This window comes from Salmo salar, chromosome 07, assembly GCF_965601325.2.
Source record: "Salmo salar chromosome 07, fSalSal1, whole genome shotgun sequence".
Lineage (NCBI taxonomy): Eukaryota > Metazoa > Chordata > Actinopteri > Salmoniformes > Salmonidae > Salmo > Salmo salar.
This window is the reverse complement of record NC_138297.1, coordinates 1,932,667-1,955,000: the sequence shown is the minus strand read 5'-3', so window position 1 is coordinate 1,955,000 and position 22,334 is coordinate 1,932,667. Positions and strand designations below refer to the sequence as shown.

At 40.7% G+C, this 22,334-nt stretch overlaps 1 protein-coding gene across 1 annotated transcript in view; it reads left to right on the top strand.

Moving 5' to 3' along the window:
- LOC106565081 (calmodulin-binding transcription activator 2) overlaps window positions 1-12,080 on the top strand; it is a 35,029-nt gene extending 22,949 nt beyond the window's left edge. The window contains exons 8-9 of the mRNA XM_082977258.1: window positions 6,939-7,013; window positions 8,449-12,080. Coding sequence (XP_082833384.1) covers window positions 6,939-7,013; window positions 8,449-8,503 — 130 coding nt within the window. The 3' untranslated portion in view covers window positions 8,504-12,080. The remainder of the gene's footprint in view (window positions 1-6,938; window positions 7,014-8,448) is intronic.
- The last annotated feature ends 10,254 nt before the right edge of the window (window positions 12,081-22,334 follow it).

Sequence of the window (22,334 nt, the reverse complement as noted above, 5' to 3'; positions counted from 1 at the left end):
CCAGCCCACATGGGATTATAAAACACTGTATTCATAGTTTAAAATGTCCAGCCCACATGGGATTATATAACACTGTATTCATAGTTTATAGGTTAAAATGTCCAGCCCACATGGGATTATAAAACACTGTATTCATAGTTTAAAATGTCCAGCCCACATGGGATTATATAACACTGTATTCATAGTTTAAAATGTCCAGCCCACATGGGATTATATAACACTATGTTTATAGGTTAAAATGTCCAGCCCACATGGGATTATATAACACTATGTTTATAGGTTAAAATGTCCAGCCCACATGGGATTATATAACACTGTATTCATAGTTTATAGGTTAAAATGTCCAGCCCACATGGGATTATAAAACACTGTGTTTATAGGTTAAAATGTCCAGCCCACATGGGATTATATAACACTGTATTCATAGTTTATAGGTTAAAATGTCCAGCACACATGGGATTATAAAATACTGTATTCATAGTTTAAAATGTCCAGCCCACATGGGATTATATAACACTGTATTCATAGTTTATAGGTTAAAATGTCCAGCCCACATGGGATTATAAAACACTGTATTCATAGTTTATAGGTTAAAATGTCCAGCCCACATGGGATTATAAAACACTGTGTTTATAGTTTAAAATGTCCAGCCCACATGGGATTATATAACACTGTGTTTATAGGTTAAAATGTCCAGCACACATGGGATTATATAACACTGTATTCATAGTTTATAGGTTAAAATGTCCAGCCCACATGGGATTATAAAATACTGTTTATAGGTTAAAATGTCCAGCCCACATGGGATTATATAACACTGTATTCATAGTTTATAGGTTAAAATGTCCAGCCCACATGGGATTATATAACACTGTATTCATAGTTTATAGGTTAAAATGTCCAGCCCACATGGGATTATATAACACTGTGTTTATAGGTTAAAATGTCCAGCACACATGGGATTATAAAACACTGTATTCATAGTTTATAGGTTAAAATGTCCAGCCTACATGGGATTATATAACACTGTATTCATAGTTTATAGGTTAAAATGTCCAGCACACATGGGATTATAAAACACTGTATTCATAGTTTATAGGTTAAAATGTCCAGCACACATGGGATTATAAAACACTGTGTTTATAGGTTAAAATGTCCAGCACACATGGGATTATATAACACTGTATTCATAGTTTATAGGTTAAAATGTCCAGCCCACATGGGATTATAAAACACTGTGTTTATAGGTTAAAATGTCCAGCCCACATGGGATTATATAACACTGTATTCATAGTTTATAGGTTAAAATGTCCAGCCCACATGGGATTATAAAATACTGTGTTTATAGGTTAAAATGTCCAGCCCACATGGGATTATATAACACTGTATTCATAGTTTATAGGTTAAAATGTCCAGCCCACATGGGATTATAAAATACTGTGTTTATAGGTTAAAATGTCCAGCCCACATGGGATTATATAACACTGTATTCATAGTTTATAGGTTAAAATGTCCAGCCCACATGGGATTATATAACACTGTGTTTATAGGTTAAAATGTCCAGCACACATGGGATTATAAAACACTGTATTCATAGTTTATAGGTTAAAATGTCCAGCCCACATGGGATTATATAACACTGTATTCATAGTTTATAGGTTAAAATGTCCAGCCCACATGGGATTATATAACACTGTATTCATAGTTTATAGGTTAAAATGTACAGCACACATGGGATTATAAAACACTGTATTCATAGTTTTAGGTTAAAATGTCCAGCACACATGGGATTATAAAACACTGTGTTTATAGGTTAAAATGTCCAGCCCACATGGGATTATATAACACTGTATTCATAGTTTATAGGTTAAAATGTCCAGCCCACATGGGATTATAAAACACTGTGTTTATAGGTTAAAATGTCCAGCCCACATGGGATTATATAACACTGTATTCATAGTTTATAGGTTAAAATGTCCAGCACACATGGGATTATAAAATACTGTATTCATAGTTTAAAATGTCCAGCCCACATGGGATTATATAACACTGTATTCATAGTTTATAGGTTAAAATGTCCAGCCCACATGGGATTATAAAACACTGTATTCATAGTTTATAGGTTAAAATGTCCAGCCCACATGGGATTATAAAACACTGTGTTTATAGTTTAAAATGTCCAGCCCACATGGGATTATAAAACACTATGTTTATAGGTTAAAATGTCCAGCCCACATGGGATTATAAAACACTATGTTTATAGGTTAAAATGTCCAGCCCACATGGGATTATAAAACACTATGTTTATAGGTTAAAATGTCCAGCCCACATGGGATTATAAAACACTATGTTTATAGGTTAAAATGTCCAGCCCACATGGGATTATATAACACTGTGTTTATAGTTTAAAATGTCCAGCCCACATGGGATTATAAAACACTATGTTTATAGGTTAAAATGTCCAGCCCACATGGGATTATATAACACTATGTTTATAGGTTAAAATGTCCAGCCCACATGGGATTATAAAACACTATGTTTATAGGTTAAAATGTCCAGCCCACATGGGATTATATAACACTGTGTTTATAGTTTAAAATGTCCAGCCCACATGGGATTATAAAACACTATGTTTATAGGTTAAAATGTCCAGCCCACATGGGATTATATAACACTATGTTTATAGGTTAAAATGTCCAGCCCACATGGGATTATAAAACACTATGTTTATAGGTTAAAATGTCCAGCCCACATGGGATTATATAACACTGTGTTTATAGTTTAAAATGTCCAGCCCACATGGGATTATATAACACTGTATTCATAGTTTATAGTTTAAAATGTCCAGCCCACATGGGATTATATAACACTGTGTTTATAGTTTAAAATGTCCAGCCCACATGGGATTATATAACACTATGTTTATAGGTTAAAATGTCCAGCCCACATGGGATTATAAAACACTATGTTTATAGGTTAAAATGTCCAGCCCACATGGGATTATATAACACTGTGTTTATAGTTTAAAATGTCCAGCCCACATGGGATTATATAACACTATGTTTATAGGTTAAAATGTCCAGCCCACATGGGATTATATAACACTATGTTTATAGGTTAAAATGTCCAGCCCACATGGGATTATATAACACTATGTTTATAGGTTAAAATGTCCAGCCCACATTGGATTATAAAACACTATGTTTATAGTTTAAAATGTCCAGCCCACATGGGATTATATAACACTGTATTCATAGTTTATAGTTTAAAATGTCCAGCCCACATGGGATTATATAACACTGTATTCATAGTTTAAAATGTCCAGCCCACATGGGATTATATAACACTGTATTCATAGTTTAAAATGTCCAGCCCACATGGGATTATAAAACACTGTATTCATAGTTTATAGGTTAAAATGGCCAGCCCACATGGGATTATATAACACTGTATTCATAGTTTATAGGTTAAAATGTCCAGCCCACATGGGATTATATAACACTGTGTTTATAGGTTAAAATGTCCAGCACACATGGGATTATAAAACACTGTATTCATAGTTTATAGGTTAAAATGTCCAGCCCACATGGGATTATATAACACTGTATTCATAGTTTATAGGTTAAAATGTACAGCACACATGGGATTATAAAACACTGTATTCATAGTTTTAGGTTAAAATGTCCAGCACACATGGGATTATAAAACACTGTGTTTATAGGTTAAAATGTCCAGCCCACATGGGATTATATAACACTGTATTCATAGTTTATAGGTTAAAATGTCCAGCACACATGGGATTATAAAATACTGTATTCATAGTTTAAAATGTCCAGCCCACATGGGATTATATAACACTGTATTCATAGTTTATAGGTTAAAATGTCCAGCCCACATGGGATTATATAACACTGTATTCATAGTTTATAGGTTAAAATGTCCAGCCCACATGGGATTATAAAACACTATGTTTATAGGTTAAAATGTCCAGCCCACATGGGATTATAAAACACTATGTTTATAGGTTAAAATGTCCAGCCCACATGGGATTATAAAACACTATGTTTATAGGTTAAAATGTCCATCCCACATGGGATTATATAACACTATGTTTATAGGTTAAAATGTCCAGCCCACATGGGATTATATAACACTGTGTTTATAGTTTAAAATGTCCAGCCCACATGGGATTATAAAACACAATGTTTATAGGTTAAAATGTCCAGCCCACATGGGATTATAAAACACTATGTTTATAGGTTAAAATGTCCAGCCCACATGGGATTATAAAACACTATGTTTATAGGTTAAAATGTCCAGCCCACATGGGATTATAAAACACTATGTTTATAGTTTAAAATGTCCAGCCCACATGGGATTATATAACACTGTATTCATAGTTTATAGTTTAAAATGTCCAGCCCACATGGGATTATATAACACTGTATTCATAGTTTAAAATGTCCAGCCCACATGGGATTATATAACACTGTATTCATAGTTTAAAATGTCCAGCCCACATGGGATTATAAAACACTGTATTCATAGTTTATAGGTTAAAATGTCCAGCCCACATGGGATTATATAACACTGTGTTTATAGTTTAAAATGTCCAGCCCACATGGGATTATATAACACTGTGTTTATAGTTTAAAATGTCCAGCCCACATGGGATTATATAACACTGTATTCATAGTTTAAAATGTCCAGCCCACATGGGATTATATAACACTGTATTCATAGTTTAAAATGTCCAGCCCACATGGGATTATATAACACTATGTTTATAGTTTAAAATGTCCAGCCCACATGGGATTATATAACACTGTGTTTATAGTTTAAAATGTCCAGCCCACATGGGATTATATAACACTGTATTCATAGTTTATAGTTTAAAATGTCCAGCCCACATGGGATTATATAACACTGTATTCATAGTTTAAAATGTCCAGCCCACATGGGATTATATAACACTGTATTCATAGTTTAAAATGTCCAGCCCACATGGGATTATAAAACACTGTATTCATAGTTTATAGGTTAAAATGGCCAGCCCACATGGGATTATATAACACTGTATTCATAGTTTATAGGTTAAAATGTCCAGCCCACATGGGATTATATAACACTGTGTTTATAGGTTAAAATGTCCAGCACACATGGGATTATAAAACACTGTATTCATAGTTTATAGGTTAAAATGTCCAGCCCACATGGGATTATATAACACTGTATTCATAGTTTATAGGTTAAAATGTACAGCACACATGGGATTATAAAACACTGTATTCATAGTTTTAGGTTAAAATGTCCAGCACACATGGGATTATAAAACACTGTGTTTATAGGTTAAAATGTCCAGCCCACATGGGATTATATAACACTGTATTCATAGTTTATAGGTTAAAATGTCCAGCACACATGGGATTATAAAATACTGTATTCATAGTTTAAAATGTCCAGCCCACATGGGATTATATAACACTGTATTCATAGTTTATAGGTTAAAATGTCCAGCCCACATGGGATTATATAACACTGTATTCATAGTTTATAGGTTAAAATGTCCAGCCCACATGGGATTATAAAACACTATGTTTATAGGTTAAAATGTCCAGCCCACATGGGATTATAAAACACTATGTTTATAGGTTAAAATGTCCAGCCCACATGGGATTATAAAACACTATGTTTATAGGTTAAAATGTCCATCCCACATGGGATTATATAACACTATGTTTATAGGTTAAAATGTCCAGCCCACATGGGATTATATAACACTGTGTTTATAGTTTAAAATGTCCAGCCCACATGGGATTATAAAACACAATGTTTATAGGTTAAAATGTCCAGCCCACATGGGATTATAAAACACTATGTTTATAGGTTAAAATGTCCAGCCCACATGGGATTATAAAACACTATGTTTATAGGTTAAAATGTCCAGCCCACATGGGATTATAAAACACTATGTTTATAGTTTAAAATGTCCAGCCCACATGGGATTATATAACACTGTATTCATAGTTTATAGTTTAAAATGTCCAGCCCACATGGGATTATATAACACTGTATTCATAGTTTAAAATGTCCAGCCCACATGGGATTATATAACACTGTATTCATAGTTTAAAATGTCCAGCCCACATGGGATTATAAAACACTGTATTCATAGTTTATAGGTTAAAATGTCCAGCCCACATGGGATTATATAACACTGTGTTTATAGTTTAAAATGTCCAGCCCACATGGGATTATATAACACTGTGTTTATAGTTTAAAATGTCCAGCCCACATGGGATTATATAACACTGTATTCATAGTTTAAAATGTCCAGCCCACATGGGATTATATAACACTGTATTCATAGTTTAAAATGTCCAGCCCACATGGGATTATATAACACTATGTTTATAGTTTAAAATGTCCAGCCCACATGGGATTATATAACACTGTGTTTATAGTTTAAAATGTCCAGCCCACATGGGATTATATAACACTGTATTCATAGTTTAAAATGTCCAGCCCACATGGGATTATATAACACTGTATTCATAGTTTAAAATGTCCAGCCCACATGGGATTATAAAACACTGTGTTTATAGGTTAAAATGTCCAGCCCACATGGGATTATATAACACTGTATTCATAGTTTAAAATGTCCAGCCCACATGGGATTATATAACACTGTGTTCATAGTTTAAAATGTCCAGCCCACATGGGATTATAAAACACTGTATTCATAGTTTAAAATGTCCAGCCCACATGGGATTATATAACACTGTGTTCATAGTTTAAAATGTCCAGCCCACATGGGATTATATAACACTGTGTTTATAGTTTAAAATGTCCAGGTTAACAGAGAAAGGTTGTAAAATTGTGTAAAATGTTTTATATTTAATGCATTTATTTTTCCTAATGTCTTTTTGTCCCTTCAGGGGTTCCTTCCTGACTAAGAAGCAGGACCAGGCCGCCAGGAAGATCATGAGATTCCTTCGCCGATGCCGACACCGGTCAGTGACCTCACAGTGACCTCACAGCGATATCAATGTTATCAGAGAGAAATCATTCTTGGTAATTCAGAATTTTGTCACTTTTTAATGTTACTGAATGTTTTTCCTCTCTTCTCTCTCTCTCCACTTCCTCTTTCTCCCCCGTTCTCTCTCTCCACTTCCTCTTTCTCCCCTGTTCTCTCTCTCTCCACTTTCTCTTTCTCCCCTGTTCTCTCTCTCTCCACTTTCTCTTTCTCCCCTGTTCTCTCTCTCTCCACTTCCTCTTTCTCCCCTGTTCTCTCTCTCTCCACTTCTCTTTCTCCCCGTTCTCTCTCTCCACTTCTCTTTCTCCCCGTTCTCTCTCTCTCCACTTCCTCTTTCTCCCCCGTTCTCTCTCTCTCCACTTTCTCTTTCTCCCCTGTTCTCTCTCTCTCCACTTCCTCTTTCTCCCCTGTTCTCTCTCTCTCCACTTCCTCTTTCTCCCCTGTTCTCTCTCTCTCCACTTCCTCTTTCTCCCCTGTTCTCTCTCTCTCCACTTCCTCTTTCTCCCCTGTTCTCTCTCTCTCCACTTCCTCTTTCTCCCCTGTTCTCTCTCTCTCCACTTCCTCTTTCTCCCCTGTTCTCTCTCTCTCCACTTCCTCTTTCTCCCCCGTTCTCTCTCTCTCCACTTCCTCTTTCTCCCCCGTTCTCTCTCTCTCCACTTCCTCTTTCTCCCCTGTTCTCTCTCTCTCCACTTCCTCTTTCTCCCCTGTTCTCTCTCTCTCCACTTCCTCTTTCTCCCCCGTTCTCTCTCTCTCCACTTTCTCTTTCTCCCCTGTTCTCTCTCTCTCCACTTCCTCTTTCTCCCCTGTTCTCTCTCTCTCCACTTCCTCTTTCTCCCCTGTTCTCTCTCTCTCCACTTCCTCTTTCTCCCCTGTTCTCTCTCTCTCCACTTCCTCTTTCTCCCCTGTTCTCTCTCTCTCCACTTCCTCTTTCTCCCCTGTTCTCTCTCTCTCCACTTCCTCTTTCTCCCCTGTTCTCTCTCTCTCCACTTCCTCTTTCTCCCCTGTTCTCTCTCTCTCCACTTCCTCTTTCTCCCCTGTTCTCTCTCTCTCCACTTCCTCTTTCTCCCCTGTTCTCTCTCTCTCCACTTCCTCTTTCTCCCCTGTTCTCTCTCTCTCCACTTCCTCTTTCTCCCCTGTTCTCTCTCTCTCCACTTCCTCTTTCTCCCCTGTTCTCTCTCTCTCCACTTCCTCTTTCTCCCCTGTTCTCTCTCTCTCCACTTCCTCTTTCTCCCCTGTTCTCTCTCTCTCCACTTTCTCTTTCTCCCCTGTTCTCTCTCTCTCCACTTCCTCTTTCTCCCCTGTTCTCTCTCTCTCCACTTCCTCTTTCTCCCCTGTTCTCTCTCTCTCCACTTCCTCTTTCTCCCCTGTTCTCTCTCTCCACTTCCTCTTTCTCCCCTGTTCTCTCTCTCCAGGATTAAAGAGTTGAAACAGACTAAGGAGTTAGAGAGGAGAGGGCTTACCACCTAACTCCTCCTCTTACCCCTCCTTCATCCTGCCATCCGCCACAGGAGAGAGGGATGACTGATGGAGAAGAGAGAGGGATGACTGATGGAGAAGAGAGAGGGATGACTGATGGAGAAGAGAGAGGGATGACTGATGGAGAAGAGAGAGGGATGACTGATGGAGAAGAGAGAGGGATGACTGATGGAGAAGAGAGAGGGATGACTGATGGAGAAGAGAGAGGGATGACTGATGGAGAAGAGAGAGGGATGACTGATGGAGAAGAGAGAGGGATGACTGATGGAGAAGAGAGAGGGATGACTGATGGAGAAGAGAGAGGGATGACTGATGGAGAAGAGAGAGGGGCCTGGTTGCCCTCCTTCATCACCCCATCCAACTTTATGCCTCTGTCACTCCTCCTCTCATCCTCCTCACATCCTCCTCTCCTCCTCTCCTCTCATCCTCCTCCTCTCCTCTCATCCTCCTCCTCTCATCCTCCTCCTCTCCTCTCATCCTCCTCCTCTCCTCTCATCCTCTTCTCTCCTCCTCCTCTCCTCTCCTCCTTCTCTTCATCCCTCTCTCATGATGAAGTCATGCTACTTCTGCAAGAATGCAAACAGCGAAAGGATGGAGAGAGAGAGAGAAGTAAAAAAAGGGAGAGAGAGACTCCTGCCTTATCCCTTGTTCCGCTGCGGAGAGGAGGAGGGACCTGATGGAATCTGTTTATTTCTGGGCAAAACAAGACAACTGCAGCTTCTAACTGAATGTATGGAACGTTAAAATATATATATATATATATATATATACACATACATATATATTCTACAGATATCACATACTACATGTCACTGCTTTTGTGTGATTCATTGGGGCAGGTATTGTACTTGTATGAATTGATTGCCGCTGAGACAGTAGGACTGAACAGAACACTTAAAAGTCTTAACCGAACTAACCAACCACCGGGTTGGTATAGAACCTCTATAGAATGGCATTACAACCATGTTAGTGTAGATAGAACCAGTATAGATCTAGACCACCTAGAGAGAAACCACCTCATGTTAGTATAGATAGAACCAGTATAGATCTAGACCACCTAGAGAGACATCACCTCATGTTAGTATAGATAGAACCAGTATAGATCTAGACCACCTAGAGAGACATCACCTCATGTTAGTATAGATAGAACCAGTATAGATCTAGACCACCTAGAGAGAAACCACCTCATGTTAGTGTAGATAGAACCAGTATAGATCTAGACCACCTAGAGAGACATCACCTCATGTTAGTATAGATAGAACCAGTATAGATCTAGACCACCTAGAGAGACATCACCTCATGTTAGTGTAGATAGAACCAGTATAGATCTAGACCACCTAGAGAGAAACCAGCCCGTGTTAGTGTAGATAGAACCAGTATAGATCTAGACCACCTAGAGAGAAACCACCTCATGTTAGTGTAGATAGAACCAGTATAGATCTAGACCACCTAGAGAGAAACCACCTCGTGTTAGTGTAGATAGAACCAGTATAGATCTAGACCACCTAGAGAGAAACCACCTCATGTTAGTATAGATAGAACCAGTATAGATCTAGACCACCTAGAGAGAAACCACCTCGTGTTAGTGTAGATAGAACCAGTATAGATCTAGACCACCTAGAGAGAAACCACCTCGTGTTAGTGTAGATAGAACCAGTATAGATCTAGACCACCTAGAGAGAAACCAGCCCGTGTTAGTGTAGATAGAACCAGTATAGATCTAGACCACCTAGAGAGAAACCACCAGGTGTCCCAAAGTCTTAAAGAAAACGAACCAATCAACTGCCCATTTTACTAGTCAGTTATAGAAGCTAGGAGGGGTTTGATGATAATGAAGACGGTAAGGTTTCAGGTTGTGTTGTAGGAGCATTATAGGTTGGTTGCTGTAACGTTGCAGGGTGGTTGTAGGAGGGTTTTGGTCTGCGAGAGACTAAACGTCCTGATCCTTTACATTATCAGGGTCATAGGGTTAAAGGTTAAAGGTCAGGCTAACACAACGTCCTTAACTCATCCTTTACACTGTCAGGGTCATAGGGTTAAAGGTCAGGGATTGAGCACAATAATCAGAATATTAAATCTTTTTGTGTCTAAGGAGGTGAAATGTTAATTTGACTGATTTAAAAATAAAAAATAACACAGTGTCTTCAAACCCTTTTGCCGGACAACACAGAAAGATGTTTACCAACACACAATTATTACACACACTGGGTTATACACTGATTACATGTATGGTTTATAAACTGTGTTCACGGTTTATAAACTGTGTTCACGGTTTATAAACTGTGTTCACGGTTTATAAACTGTGTTCACGGTTTATAAACTGTGTTCACGGTTTATAAACTGTGTTCACGGTTTATAAACTGTGTTCACGGTTTATAAACTGTGTTCACGGTTTATAAACTGTGTTCACGGTTTATAAACTGTGTTCACGGTTTATAAACTGTGTTCACGGTTTATAACACACCAACTAACAGTTCATAAACACTCTACGGCGGTAATAACGCGTCAATACACATTTTTACTATTGCACTCTGACAACCTACCAACTCTGAGAGAGAACTAGACCCAGTGTAGATGTTCTAGAAGGTACTGTCTGGATGTACATACTGTAACATAACGATCTGCTTGGAGAATTATTATCATTTATATCTCTGTCCTTTATGAGATCTCTCTGCTTGACTGATGAACCCTTGGGCTGTTCCCAATGGGCCCCTGTTCACTACGTAGTACACTACCCCATAGGGCTCTGGTCTAAAGTAGTGCACTACCCCATAGGGCTCTGGTCTAAAGTAGTACACTACCCCATAGGGCTCTGGGGCCCTACCCATAGGGCTCTAGTCTAAAGTAGTACACTATATAGGGAATAGGGTGCCATTTGGGACGCATTTTTTCCTGATGTGTTGTTTACTGTAGTGGACCCTATATAGTAGTGCACTACATCAACCAGAGCTTTCTATAAATAGGGAACATGGAGTCATTGGGGATGCGGCCCGTGGTTTCACATTATCTTACTACCTGGGTGTCCCAATAGCTCCCTGTTCACTATATACTAGTGCACTATGTAGGGAATAGGGGGGCCCTGCTATGAGATGATTATTATTACTGGTGTTAATATATTAAATGACTTGAGTTGATTTATTTGAGTTTCTAACAGTTTTTACATTTTCAAAACTTTTCCAAAATATGATGAAGTATTATTATAAAAAAAAAAAAATGATTTACATTATCTATTTTTATTTTTTGTTTCCGCTGGTGTTTTGAGTATTAAATGTTTATTTATGAATATGATGATTCATCTAATTTAAGACATTTACTGATCTGTGGTTTATTATTTTTAATTGCAGCCCAAATGGCACCCTATTCCCTATATAGTGCACTACTTTAGACCAGGACCCATAGGGATGTGGTTAAAAGTAGTGCACTAATAAAGGGAAAGCAAAGGGGGAAGCGTTGTTTTGTTTCTACTTCCTGTCACTCTGTACATTTGGGTTTCCTTGGCGACGTTATTTTATGACAGCGAATGTCACAACGACAACATTGGAACTAAATAAACTATAAACCCTCAAAATGGGTGTGTCTGTCACTGTGTGTGTGTGAGTGTGTCTGTCACTGTGTGTGTGTGTGTGTCTGTCACTGTGTGTGTGTGTGTGTGTGTGTCTGTCACTGTGTGTGTGTGTGTGTGTGTGTGTGTGTCTGTCACTGTGTGTGTGTGTGTGTGTGTGTCTGTCACTGTGTGTGTGTGTGTGTGTGTGTGTCTGTCACTGTGTGTGTGTCTGTCACTGTGTGTGTGTCTGTCACTGTGTGTGTGTGTCTGTCACTGTGTGTGTGTCTGTCACTGTGTGTGTGTCTGTCACTGTGTGTGTGTTGTGTCTGTCACTGTGTGTGTTTAAACACATAGAGACGGATAGAGGACTCATCTTTATATCTGTGACATCATGGGCAGCTCCATAGAGACGGATAGAGGACTCATCTTTATATCTGTGACATCATGGGCAGCTCCATAGAGCTAGATAGAGGACTCATCTTTATATCTGTGACATCATGGGCAGCTCCATAGAGATGGATAGAGGACTCATCTTTATATCTGTGACATCATGGGCAGCTCCATAGAGACGGATAGAGGACTCATCTTTATATCTGTGACATCATGGGCAGCTCCATAGAGACGGATAGAGGACTCATCTTTATATCTGTGACATCATGTGCAGCTCCATAGAGCTAGATAGAGGACTCATCTTTATATCTGTGCCGATATAGAGCCCCACAGTGGAGTTTTCCCTGTAAATCATAGCGGTCAGACAGGGAAATGGCTCCAATCGGTTTACCACCATTCATTTCCCCCATAGCGGATTTTAGAAACACTTCATATAAGGGGTGTGTTTTGTGTTGTCATTACATTTTTTAAATGTATTTATTTTTTATTTATTTCACCTTTATTTAACCAGGTAGGCAAGTTGAGAACAAGTTCTCATTTACAATTGCGACCTGGCCAAGATTTACATTTACGTCATTTAGCAGACGCTCTTATCCAGAGCGACTTACAAATTGGTGCATTCACCTTATGATATCCAGTGGAACAACCACTTTACAATAGTGCATCTAAATCTTTTAGGGGGGTGGGGGGTTAGAAGGATTACTTTATCCTATCCCAGATATTCCTTAAAGAGGTGGGGTTTCAGGTGTCTCCGGAAGGTGGTGATTGACTCCGCTGTCCTGGCGTCGTGAGGGAGCTTGTTCCACCATTGGGGTGCCAGAGCAGCGAACAGGTTTGACTGGGCTGAGCGGGAACTCTGCTTCCTCAGAGGTAGGGGGGCCAGCAGGCCAGTGGTGGATGAACGCAGTGCCCTTGTTTGGGTGTAGGGCCTGATCAGAGCCTGAAGGTACGGAGGTGCCGTTCCCCTCACAGCTCCGTAGGCAAGCACCATGGTCTTGTAGCGGATGCGAGCTTCGACTGGAAGCCAGTGGAGAGAGCGGAGGAGCGGGGTGACGTCAGAGAACTTGGGAAGGTTGAACACCAGACGGGCTGCGGCGTTCTGGATGAGTTGTAGGGGTTTAATGGCACAGGCAGGGAGCCCAGCCAACAGCGAGTTGCAGTAATCCAGACGGGAGATGACAAGTGCCCGGATTAGGACCTGCGCCGCTTCCTGTGTGAGGCAGGGTCGTACTCTGCGAATGTTGTAGAGCATGAACCTACAGGATCGGCTCACCGCTTTGATGTTATATTTATTTATCTGTAATGTTTTTGGGATGACAGGATGCCGCTGTCGCAGCTCGTGCTGCTTCCTGTTCCCACTGAGCGCTCCGGATATAGACGGTCCACGGATCTGGGGGAAGAAGTAGATTACAGGTGGACATCTTGGATTCAGTCTCCAGTTCTTATTATACCTCAGTGCTCTGAAACACACGCCTGTATTCAGGGAGCCCAGGGGCCAGGCTCTGAAACACACGCCTGTATTCAGGGAAGCCAGGCTCTGAAACACACGCCTGTATTCAGGGAAGCCAGGCTCTGAAACACACGCCTGTATTCAGGGATGCCAGGCTCTGAAACACACGCCTGTATTCAGGGAAGCCAGGCTCTGAAACACACGCCTGTATTCAGGGAAGCCAGGCTCTGAGACACACGCCTGTATTCAGGGATGCCAGGCTCTGAAACATAAATGTACCAAGAAGATAATTTTCCTTCAATTCACAAGAGGCTGAATATGTCTCAACAGAGAAAGCGTCCGAGCGATACAGTGCCCCTCTGTTTGTGTAGCCCATCTATCTGTAGCTTTGAATGCAAGGCCAGCGAAGCCAGCGAGCATTTGGCCTCCGTTGATTTAAAAAAAACTAATCAGTTATCCTTTGTTTTGTGGGTGATTTGGGGTTAGAGACTGCTACAGGTTATGTATGGTCCTACTGCTACAGGTTATGTATGGTTCTACTGCTACAGGTTATGTATGGTCCTACTGCTACAGGTTATGTATGGTTATACTGCAGTAGACAGGTTATGTATGGTCCTACTGCTACAGGTTATGTATGGTCCTACTGCTACAGGTTATGTATGGTCCTACTGCTACAGGTTATGTATGGTCCTACTGCTACAGGTTATGTATGGTCCTACTGCTACAGGTTATGTATGGTCCTACTGCTACAGGTTATGTATGGTCCTACTGCTACAGGTTATGTATGGTCCTACTGCTACAGGTTATGTATGGTTCTACTGCTACAGGTTATGTATGGTCCTACTGCTACAGGTTATGTATGGTCCTACTGCTACAGGTTATGTATGGTCCTACTGCTACAGGTTATGTATGGTCCTACTGCTACAGGTTATGTATGGTCCTACTGCTACAGGTTATGTATGGTCCTACTGCTACAGGTTATGTATGGTCCTACTGCTACAGGTTATGTATGGTCCTACTGCAGTAGACAGGTTATGTATGGTCCTACTGCTACAGGTTATGTATGGTCCTACTGCTACAGGTTATGTATGGTCCTACTGCTACAGGTTATGTATGGTCCTACTGCTACAGGTTATGTATGGTCCTACTGCTACAGGTTATGTATGGTCCTACTGCAGTAGACAGGTTATGTATGGTCCTACTGCTACAGGTTATGTATGGTCCTACTGCAGTAGACAGGTTATGTATGGTTCTACTGCTACAGGTTATGTATGGTCCTACTGCTACAGGTTATGTATGGTTATACTGCAGTAGACAGGTTATGTATGGTTCTACTGCTACAGGTTATGTATGGTTCTACTGCTACAGGTTATGTATGGTCCTACTGCTACAGGTTATGTATGGTTCTACTGCTACAGGTTATGTATGGTCCTACTGCTACAGGTTATGTATGGTCCTACTGCTACAGGTTATGTATGGTTCTACTGCTACAGGTTATGTATGGTCCTACTGCTACAGGTTATGTATGGTTCTACTGCTACAGGTTATGTATGGTCCTACTGCTACAGGTTATGTATGGTTCTACTGCAGTAGACAGGTTATGTATGGTTCTACTGCTACAGGTTATGTATGGTCCTACTGCTACAGGTTATGTATGGTTATACTGCAGTAGACAGGTTATGTATGGTTCTACTGCTACAGGTTATGTATGGTCCTACTGCTACAGGTTATGTATGGTTATACTGCAGTAAACAGGTTATGTATGGTTCTACTGCTACAGGTTATGTATGGTCCTACTGCAGTAGACAGGTTATGTATGGTTCTACTGCTACAGGTTATGTATGGTCCTACTGCAGTAGACAGGTTATGTATGGTTCTACTGCAGTAGACAGGTTATGTATGGTCCTACTGCTACAGGTTATGTATGGTTCTACTGCTACAGGTTATGTATGGTTCTACTGCTACAGGTTATGTATGGTCCTACTGCTACAGGTTATGTATGGTCCTACTGCTACAGGTTATGTATGGTCCTACTGCTACAGGTTATGTATGGTTCTACTGCAGTAGACAGGTTATGTATGGTCCTACTGCAGTAGACAGGTTATGTATGGTTCTACTGCTACAGGTTATGTATGGTTCTACTGCTACAGGTTATGTATGGTTCTACTGCAGTAGACAGGTTATGTATGGTCCTACTGCAGTAGACAGGTTATGTATGGTTCTACTGCTACAGGTTATGTATGGTTCTACTGCTACAGGTTATGTATGGTTATACTGCAGTAGACAGGTTATGTATGGTTCTACTGCTACAGGTTATGTATGGTCCTACTGCTACAGGTTATGTATGGTTATACTGCAGTAAACAGGTTATGTATGGTTCTACTGCTACAGGTTATGTATGGTCCTACTGCAGTAGACAGGTTATGTATGGTTCTACTGCTACAGGTTATGTATGGTCCTACTGCAGTAGACAGGTTATGTATGGTCCTACTGCAGTAGACAGGTTATGTATGGTTCTACTGCAGTAGACAGGTTATGTATGGTCCTACTGCTACAGGTTATGTATGGTTCTACTGCAGTAGACAGGTTATGTATGGTTCTACTGCTACAGGTTATGTATGGTCCTACTGCAGTAGACAGGTTATGTATGGTCCTACTGCTACAGGTTATGTATGGTCCTACTGCTACAGGTTATGTATGGTTCTACTGCTACAGGTTATGTATGGTCCTACTGCTACAGGTTATGTATGGTTATACTGCAGTAGACAGGTTATGTATGGTTCTACTGCTACAGGTTATGTATGGTCCTACTGCTACAGGTTATGTATGGTTATACTGCAGTAGACAGGTTATGTATGGTTCTACTGCTACAGGTTATGTATGGTCCTACTGCAGTAGACAGGTTATGTATGGTTCTACTGCTACAGGTTATGTATGGTCCTACTGCAGTAGACAGGTTATGTATGGTCCTACTGCAGTAGACAGGTTATGTATGGTTCTACTGCAGTAGACAGGTTATGTATGGTCCTACTGCTACAGGTTATGTATGGTCCTACTGCAGTAGACAGGTTATGTATGGTTCTACTGCAGTAGACAGGTTATGTATGGTCCTACTGCAGTAGACAGGTTATGTATGGTTCTACTGCTACAGGTTATGTATGGTCCTACTGCAGTAGACAGGTTATGTATGGTTCTACTGCAGTAGACAGGTTATGTATGGTTCTACTGCTACAGGTTATGTATGGTTCTACTGCTACAGGTTATGTATGGTCCTACTGCTACAGGTTATGTATGGTTCTACTGCAGTAGACAGGTTATGTATGGTCCTACTGCTACAGGTTATGTATGGTCCTACTGCTACAGGTTATGTATGGTCCTACTGCTACAGGTTATGTATGGTCCTACTGCTACAGGTTATGTATGGTCCTACTGCGTAGCAGGTTATGTATGGTTCTACTGCTACAGGTTATGTATGGTCCTACTGCAGTAGACAGGTTATGTATGGTCCTACTGCAGTAGACAGGTTATGTATGGTTCTACTGCAGTAGACAGGTTATGTATGGTCCTACTGCAGTAGACAGGTTATGTATGGTTCTACTGCTACAGGTTATGTATGGTCCTACTGCAGTAGACAGGTTATGTATGGTTCTACTGCAGTAGACAGGTTATGTATGGTTCTACTGCTACAGGTTATGTATGGTCCTACTGCTACAGGTTATGTATGGTCCTACTGCAGTAGACAGGTTATGTATGGTTCTACTGCAGTAGACAGGTTATGTATGGTTCTACTGCTACAGGTTATGTATGGTCCTACTGCAGTAGACAGGTTATGTATGGTTCTACTGCTACAGGTTATGTATGGTCCTACTGCTACAGGTTATGTATGGTCCTACTGCTACAGGTTATGTATGGTCCTACTGCTACAGGTTATGTATGGTCCTACTGCTTCAGGTTATGTATGGTCCTACTGCTACAGGTTATGTATGGTCCTACTGCTACAGGTTATGTATGGTCCTACTGCAGTAGACAGGTTATGTATGGTTCTACTGCTACAGGTTATGTATGGTCCTACTGCAGTAGACAGGTTATGTATGGTTCTACTGCTACAGGTTATGTATGGTCCTACTGCTACAGGTTATGTATGGTTCTACTGCTACAGGTTATGTATGGTCCTACTGCAGTAGACAGGTTATGTATGGTCCTACTGCTACAGGTTATGTATGGTCCTACTGCTACAGGTTATGTATGGTTCTACTGCAGTAGACAGGTTATGTATGGTTCTACTGCTACAGGTTATGTATGGTCCTACTGCTACAGGTTATGTATGGTTATACTGCAGTAGACAGGTTATGTATGGTTCTACTGCTACAGGTTATGTATGGTCCTACTGCAGTAGACAGGTTATGTATGGTTCTACTGCTACAGGTTATGTATGGTCCTACTGCAGTAGACAGGTTATGTATGGTCCTACTGCAGTAGACAGGTTATGTATGGTTCTACTGCAGTAGACAGGTTATGTATGGTCCTACTGCTACAGGTTATGTATGGTCCTACTGCAGTAGACAGGTTATGTATGGTCCTACTGCAGTAGACAGGTTATGTATGGTTCTACTGCAGTAGACAGGTTATGTATGGTCCTACTGCTACAGGTTATGTATGGTCCTACTGCAGTAGACAGGTTATGTATGGTTCTACTGCAGTAGACAGGTTATGTATGGTCTACTGCTACAGGTTATGTATGGTCCTACTGCTACAGGTTATGTATGGTCCTACTGCAGTAGACAGGTTATGTATGGTTCTACTGCTACAGGTTATGTATGGTCCTACTGCTACAGGTTATGTATGGTTATACTGCAGTAGACAGGTTATGTATGGTTCTACTGCTACAGGTTATGTATGGTCCTACTGCAGTAGACAGGTTATGTATGGTTCTACTGCAGTAGACAGGTTATGTATGGTTCTACTGCTACAGGTTATGTATGGTCCTACTGCTACAGGTTATGTATGGTTCTACTGCAGTAGACAGGTTATGTATGGTTCTACTGCTACAGGTTATGTATGGTCCTACTGCTACAGGTTATGTATGGTTATACTGCAGTAGACAGGTTATGTATGGTTCTACTGCTACAGGTTATGTATGGTCCTACTGCAGTAGACAGGTTATGTATGGTTCTACTGCTACAGGTTATGTATGGTCCTACTGCAGTAGACAGGTTATGTATGGTCCTACTGCAGTAGACAGGTTATGTATGGTCCTACTGCAGTAGACAGGTTATGTATGGTTCTACTGCAGTAGACAGGTTATGTATGGTTCTACTGCTACAGGTTATGTATGGTTCTACTGCAGTAGACAGGTTATGTATGGTCCTACTGCAGTAGACAGGTTATGTATGGTTCTACTGCTACAGGTTATGTATGGTCCTACTGCTACAGGTTATGTATGGTCCTACTGCTACAGGTTATGTATGGTCCTACTGCTACAGGTTATGTATGGTCCTACTGCTACAGGTTATGTATGGTCCTACTGCAGTAGACAGGTTATGTATGGTTCTACTGCTACAGGTTATGTATGGTCCTACTGCAGTAGACAGGTTATGTATGGTCCTACTGCTACAGGTTATGTATGGTTCTACTGCTACAGGTTATGTATGGTCCTACTGCTACAGGTTATGTATGGTTCTACTGCAGTAGACAGGTTATGTATGGTTCTACTGCAGTAGACAGGTTATGTATGGTCCTACTGCAGTAGACAGGTTATGTATGGTCCTACTGCTACAGGTTATGTATGGTCCTACTGCTACAGGTTATGTATGGTCCTACTGCAGTAGACAGGTTATGTATGGTTCTACTGCTACAGGTTATGTATGGTTCTACTGCTACAGGTTATGTATGGTCCTACTGCTACAGGTTATGTATGGTTATACTGCAGTAGACAGGTTATGTATGGTTCTACTGCTACAGGTTATGTATGGTCCTACTGCTACAGGTTATGTATGGTCCTACTGCAGTAGACAGGTTATGTATGGTTCTACTGCTACAGGTTATGTATGGTCCTACTGCAGTAGACAGGTTATGTATGGTTCTACTGCTACAGGTTATGTATGGTCCTACTGCAGTAGACAGGTTATGTATGGTCCTACTGCAGTAGACAGGTTATGTATGGTTCTACTGCTACAGGTTATGTATGGTCCTACTGCAGTAGACAGGTTATGTATGGTCCTACTGCAGTAGACAGGTTATGTATGGTTCTACTGCAGTAGACAGGTTATGTATGGTCCTACTGCAGTAGACAGGTTATGTATGGTTCTACTGCTACAGGTTATGTATGGTCCTACTGCAGTAGACAGGTTATGTATGGTTCTACTGCAGTAGACAGGTTATGTATGGTTCTACTGCAGTAGACAGGTTATGTATGGTTCTACTGCTACAGGTTATGTATGGTCCTACTGCTACAGGTTATGTATGGTTCTACTGCAGTAGACAGGTTATGTATGGTTCTACTGCTACAGGTTATGTATGGTCCTACTGCTACAGGTTATGTATGGTTCTACTGCAGTAGACAGGTTATGTATGGTTCTACTGCTACAGGTTATGTATGGTCCTACTGCAGTAGACAGGTTATGTATGGTCCTACTGCTACAGGTTATGTATGGTTATACTGCAGTAGACAGGTTATGTATGGTTCTACTGCTACAGGTTATGTATGGTCCTACTGCAGTAGACAGGTTATGTATGGTTCTACTGCTACAGGTTATGTATGGTCCTACTGCAGTAGACAGGTTATGTATGGTCCTACTGCAGTAGACAGGTTATGTATGGTTCTACTGCAGTAGACAGGTTATGTATGGTCCTACTGCTACAGGTTATGTATGGTCCTACTGCAGTAGACAGGTTATGTATGGTCCTACTGCAGTAGACAGGTTATGTATGGTTCTACTGCAGTAGACAGGTTATGTATGGTTCTACTGCAGTAGACAGGTTATGTATGGTTCTACTGCAGTAGACAGGTTATGTATGGTTCTACTGCTACAGGTTATGTATGGTTCTACTGCAGTAGGCAGGTTATGTATGGTTCTACTGCAGTAGGCAGGTTATGTATGGTCCTACTGCTACAGGTTATGTATGATCCTACTGCTACAGGTTATGTATGGTCCTACTGCTACAGGTTATGTATGGTTCTACTGCAGTAGACAGGTTATGTATGGTTCTACTGCTACAGGTTATGTATGGTCCTACTGCTACAGGTTATGTATGGTCCTACTGCAGTAGACAGGTTATGTATGGTCCTACTGCTACAGGTTATGTATGGTCCTACTGCAGTAGACAGGTTATGTATGGTCCTACTGCTACAGGTTATGTATGGTCCTACTGCTACAGGTTATGTATGGTCCTACTGCTACAGGTTATGTATGGTCCTACTGCTACAGGTTATGTATGGTCCTACTGCTACAGGTTATGTATGGTCCTACTGCAGTAGACAGGTTATGTATGGTTCTACTGCTACAGGTTATGTATGGTCCTACTGCAGTAGACAGGTTATGTATGGTCCTACTGCTACAGGTTATGTATGGTTCTACTGCTACAGGTTATGTATGGTCCTACTGCTACAGGTTATGTATGGTTCTACTGCAGTAGACAGGTTATGTATGGTTATACTGCAGTAGACAGGTTATGTATGGTTCTACTGCTACAGGTTATGTATGGTCCTACTGCAGTAGACAGGTTATGTATGGTCCTACTGCTACAGGTTATGTATGGTCCTACTGCTACAGGTTATGTATGGTCCTACTGCAGTAGACAGGTTATGTATGGTTCTACTGCTACAGGTTATGTATGGTCCTACTGCTACAGGTTATGTATGGTTCTACTGCTACAGGTTATGTATGGTCCTACTGCTACAGGTTATGTATGGTTATACTGCAGTAGACAGGTTATGTATGGTTCTACTGCTACAGGTTATGTATGGTCCTACTGCTACAGGTTATGTATGGTTCTACTGCTACAGGTTATGTATGGTCCTACTGCTACAGGTTATGTATGGTTATACTGCAGTAGACAGGTTATGTATGGTCCTACTGCTACAGGTTATGTATGGTCCTACTGCTACAGGTTATGTATGGTTCTACTGCTACAGGTTATGTATGGTCCTACTGCAGTAGGCAGGTTATGTATGGTTCTACTGCTACAGGTTATGTATGGTCCTACTGCAGTAGACAGGTTATGTATGGTCCTACTGCAGTAGACAGGTTATGTATGGTTCTACTGCTACAGGTTATGTATGGTTCTACTGCAGTAGACAGGTTATGTATGGTTCTACTGCAGTAGACAGGTTATGTATGGTTCTACTGCTACAGGTTATGTATGGTCCTACTGCAGTAGACAGGTTATGTATGGTCCTACTGCAGTAGACAGGTTATGTATGGTCCTACTGCTACAGG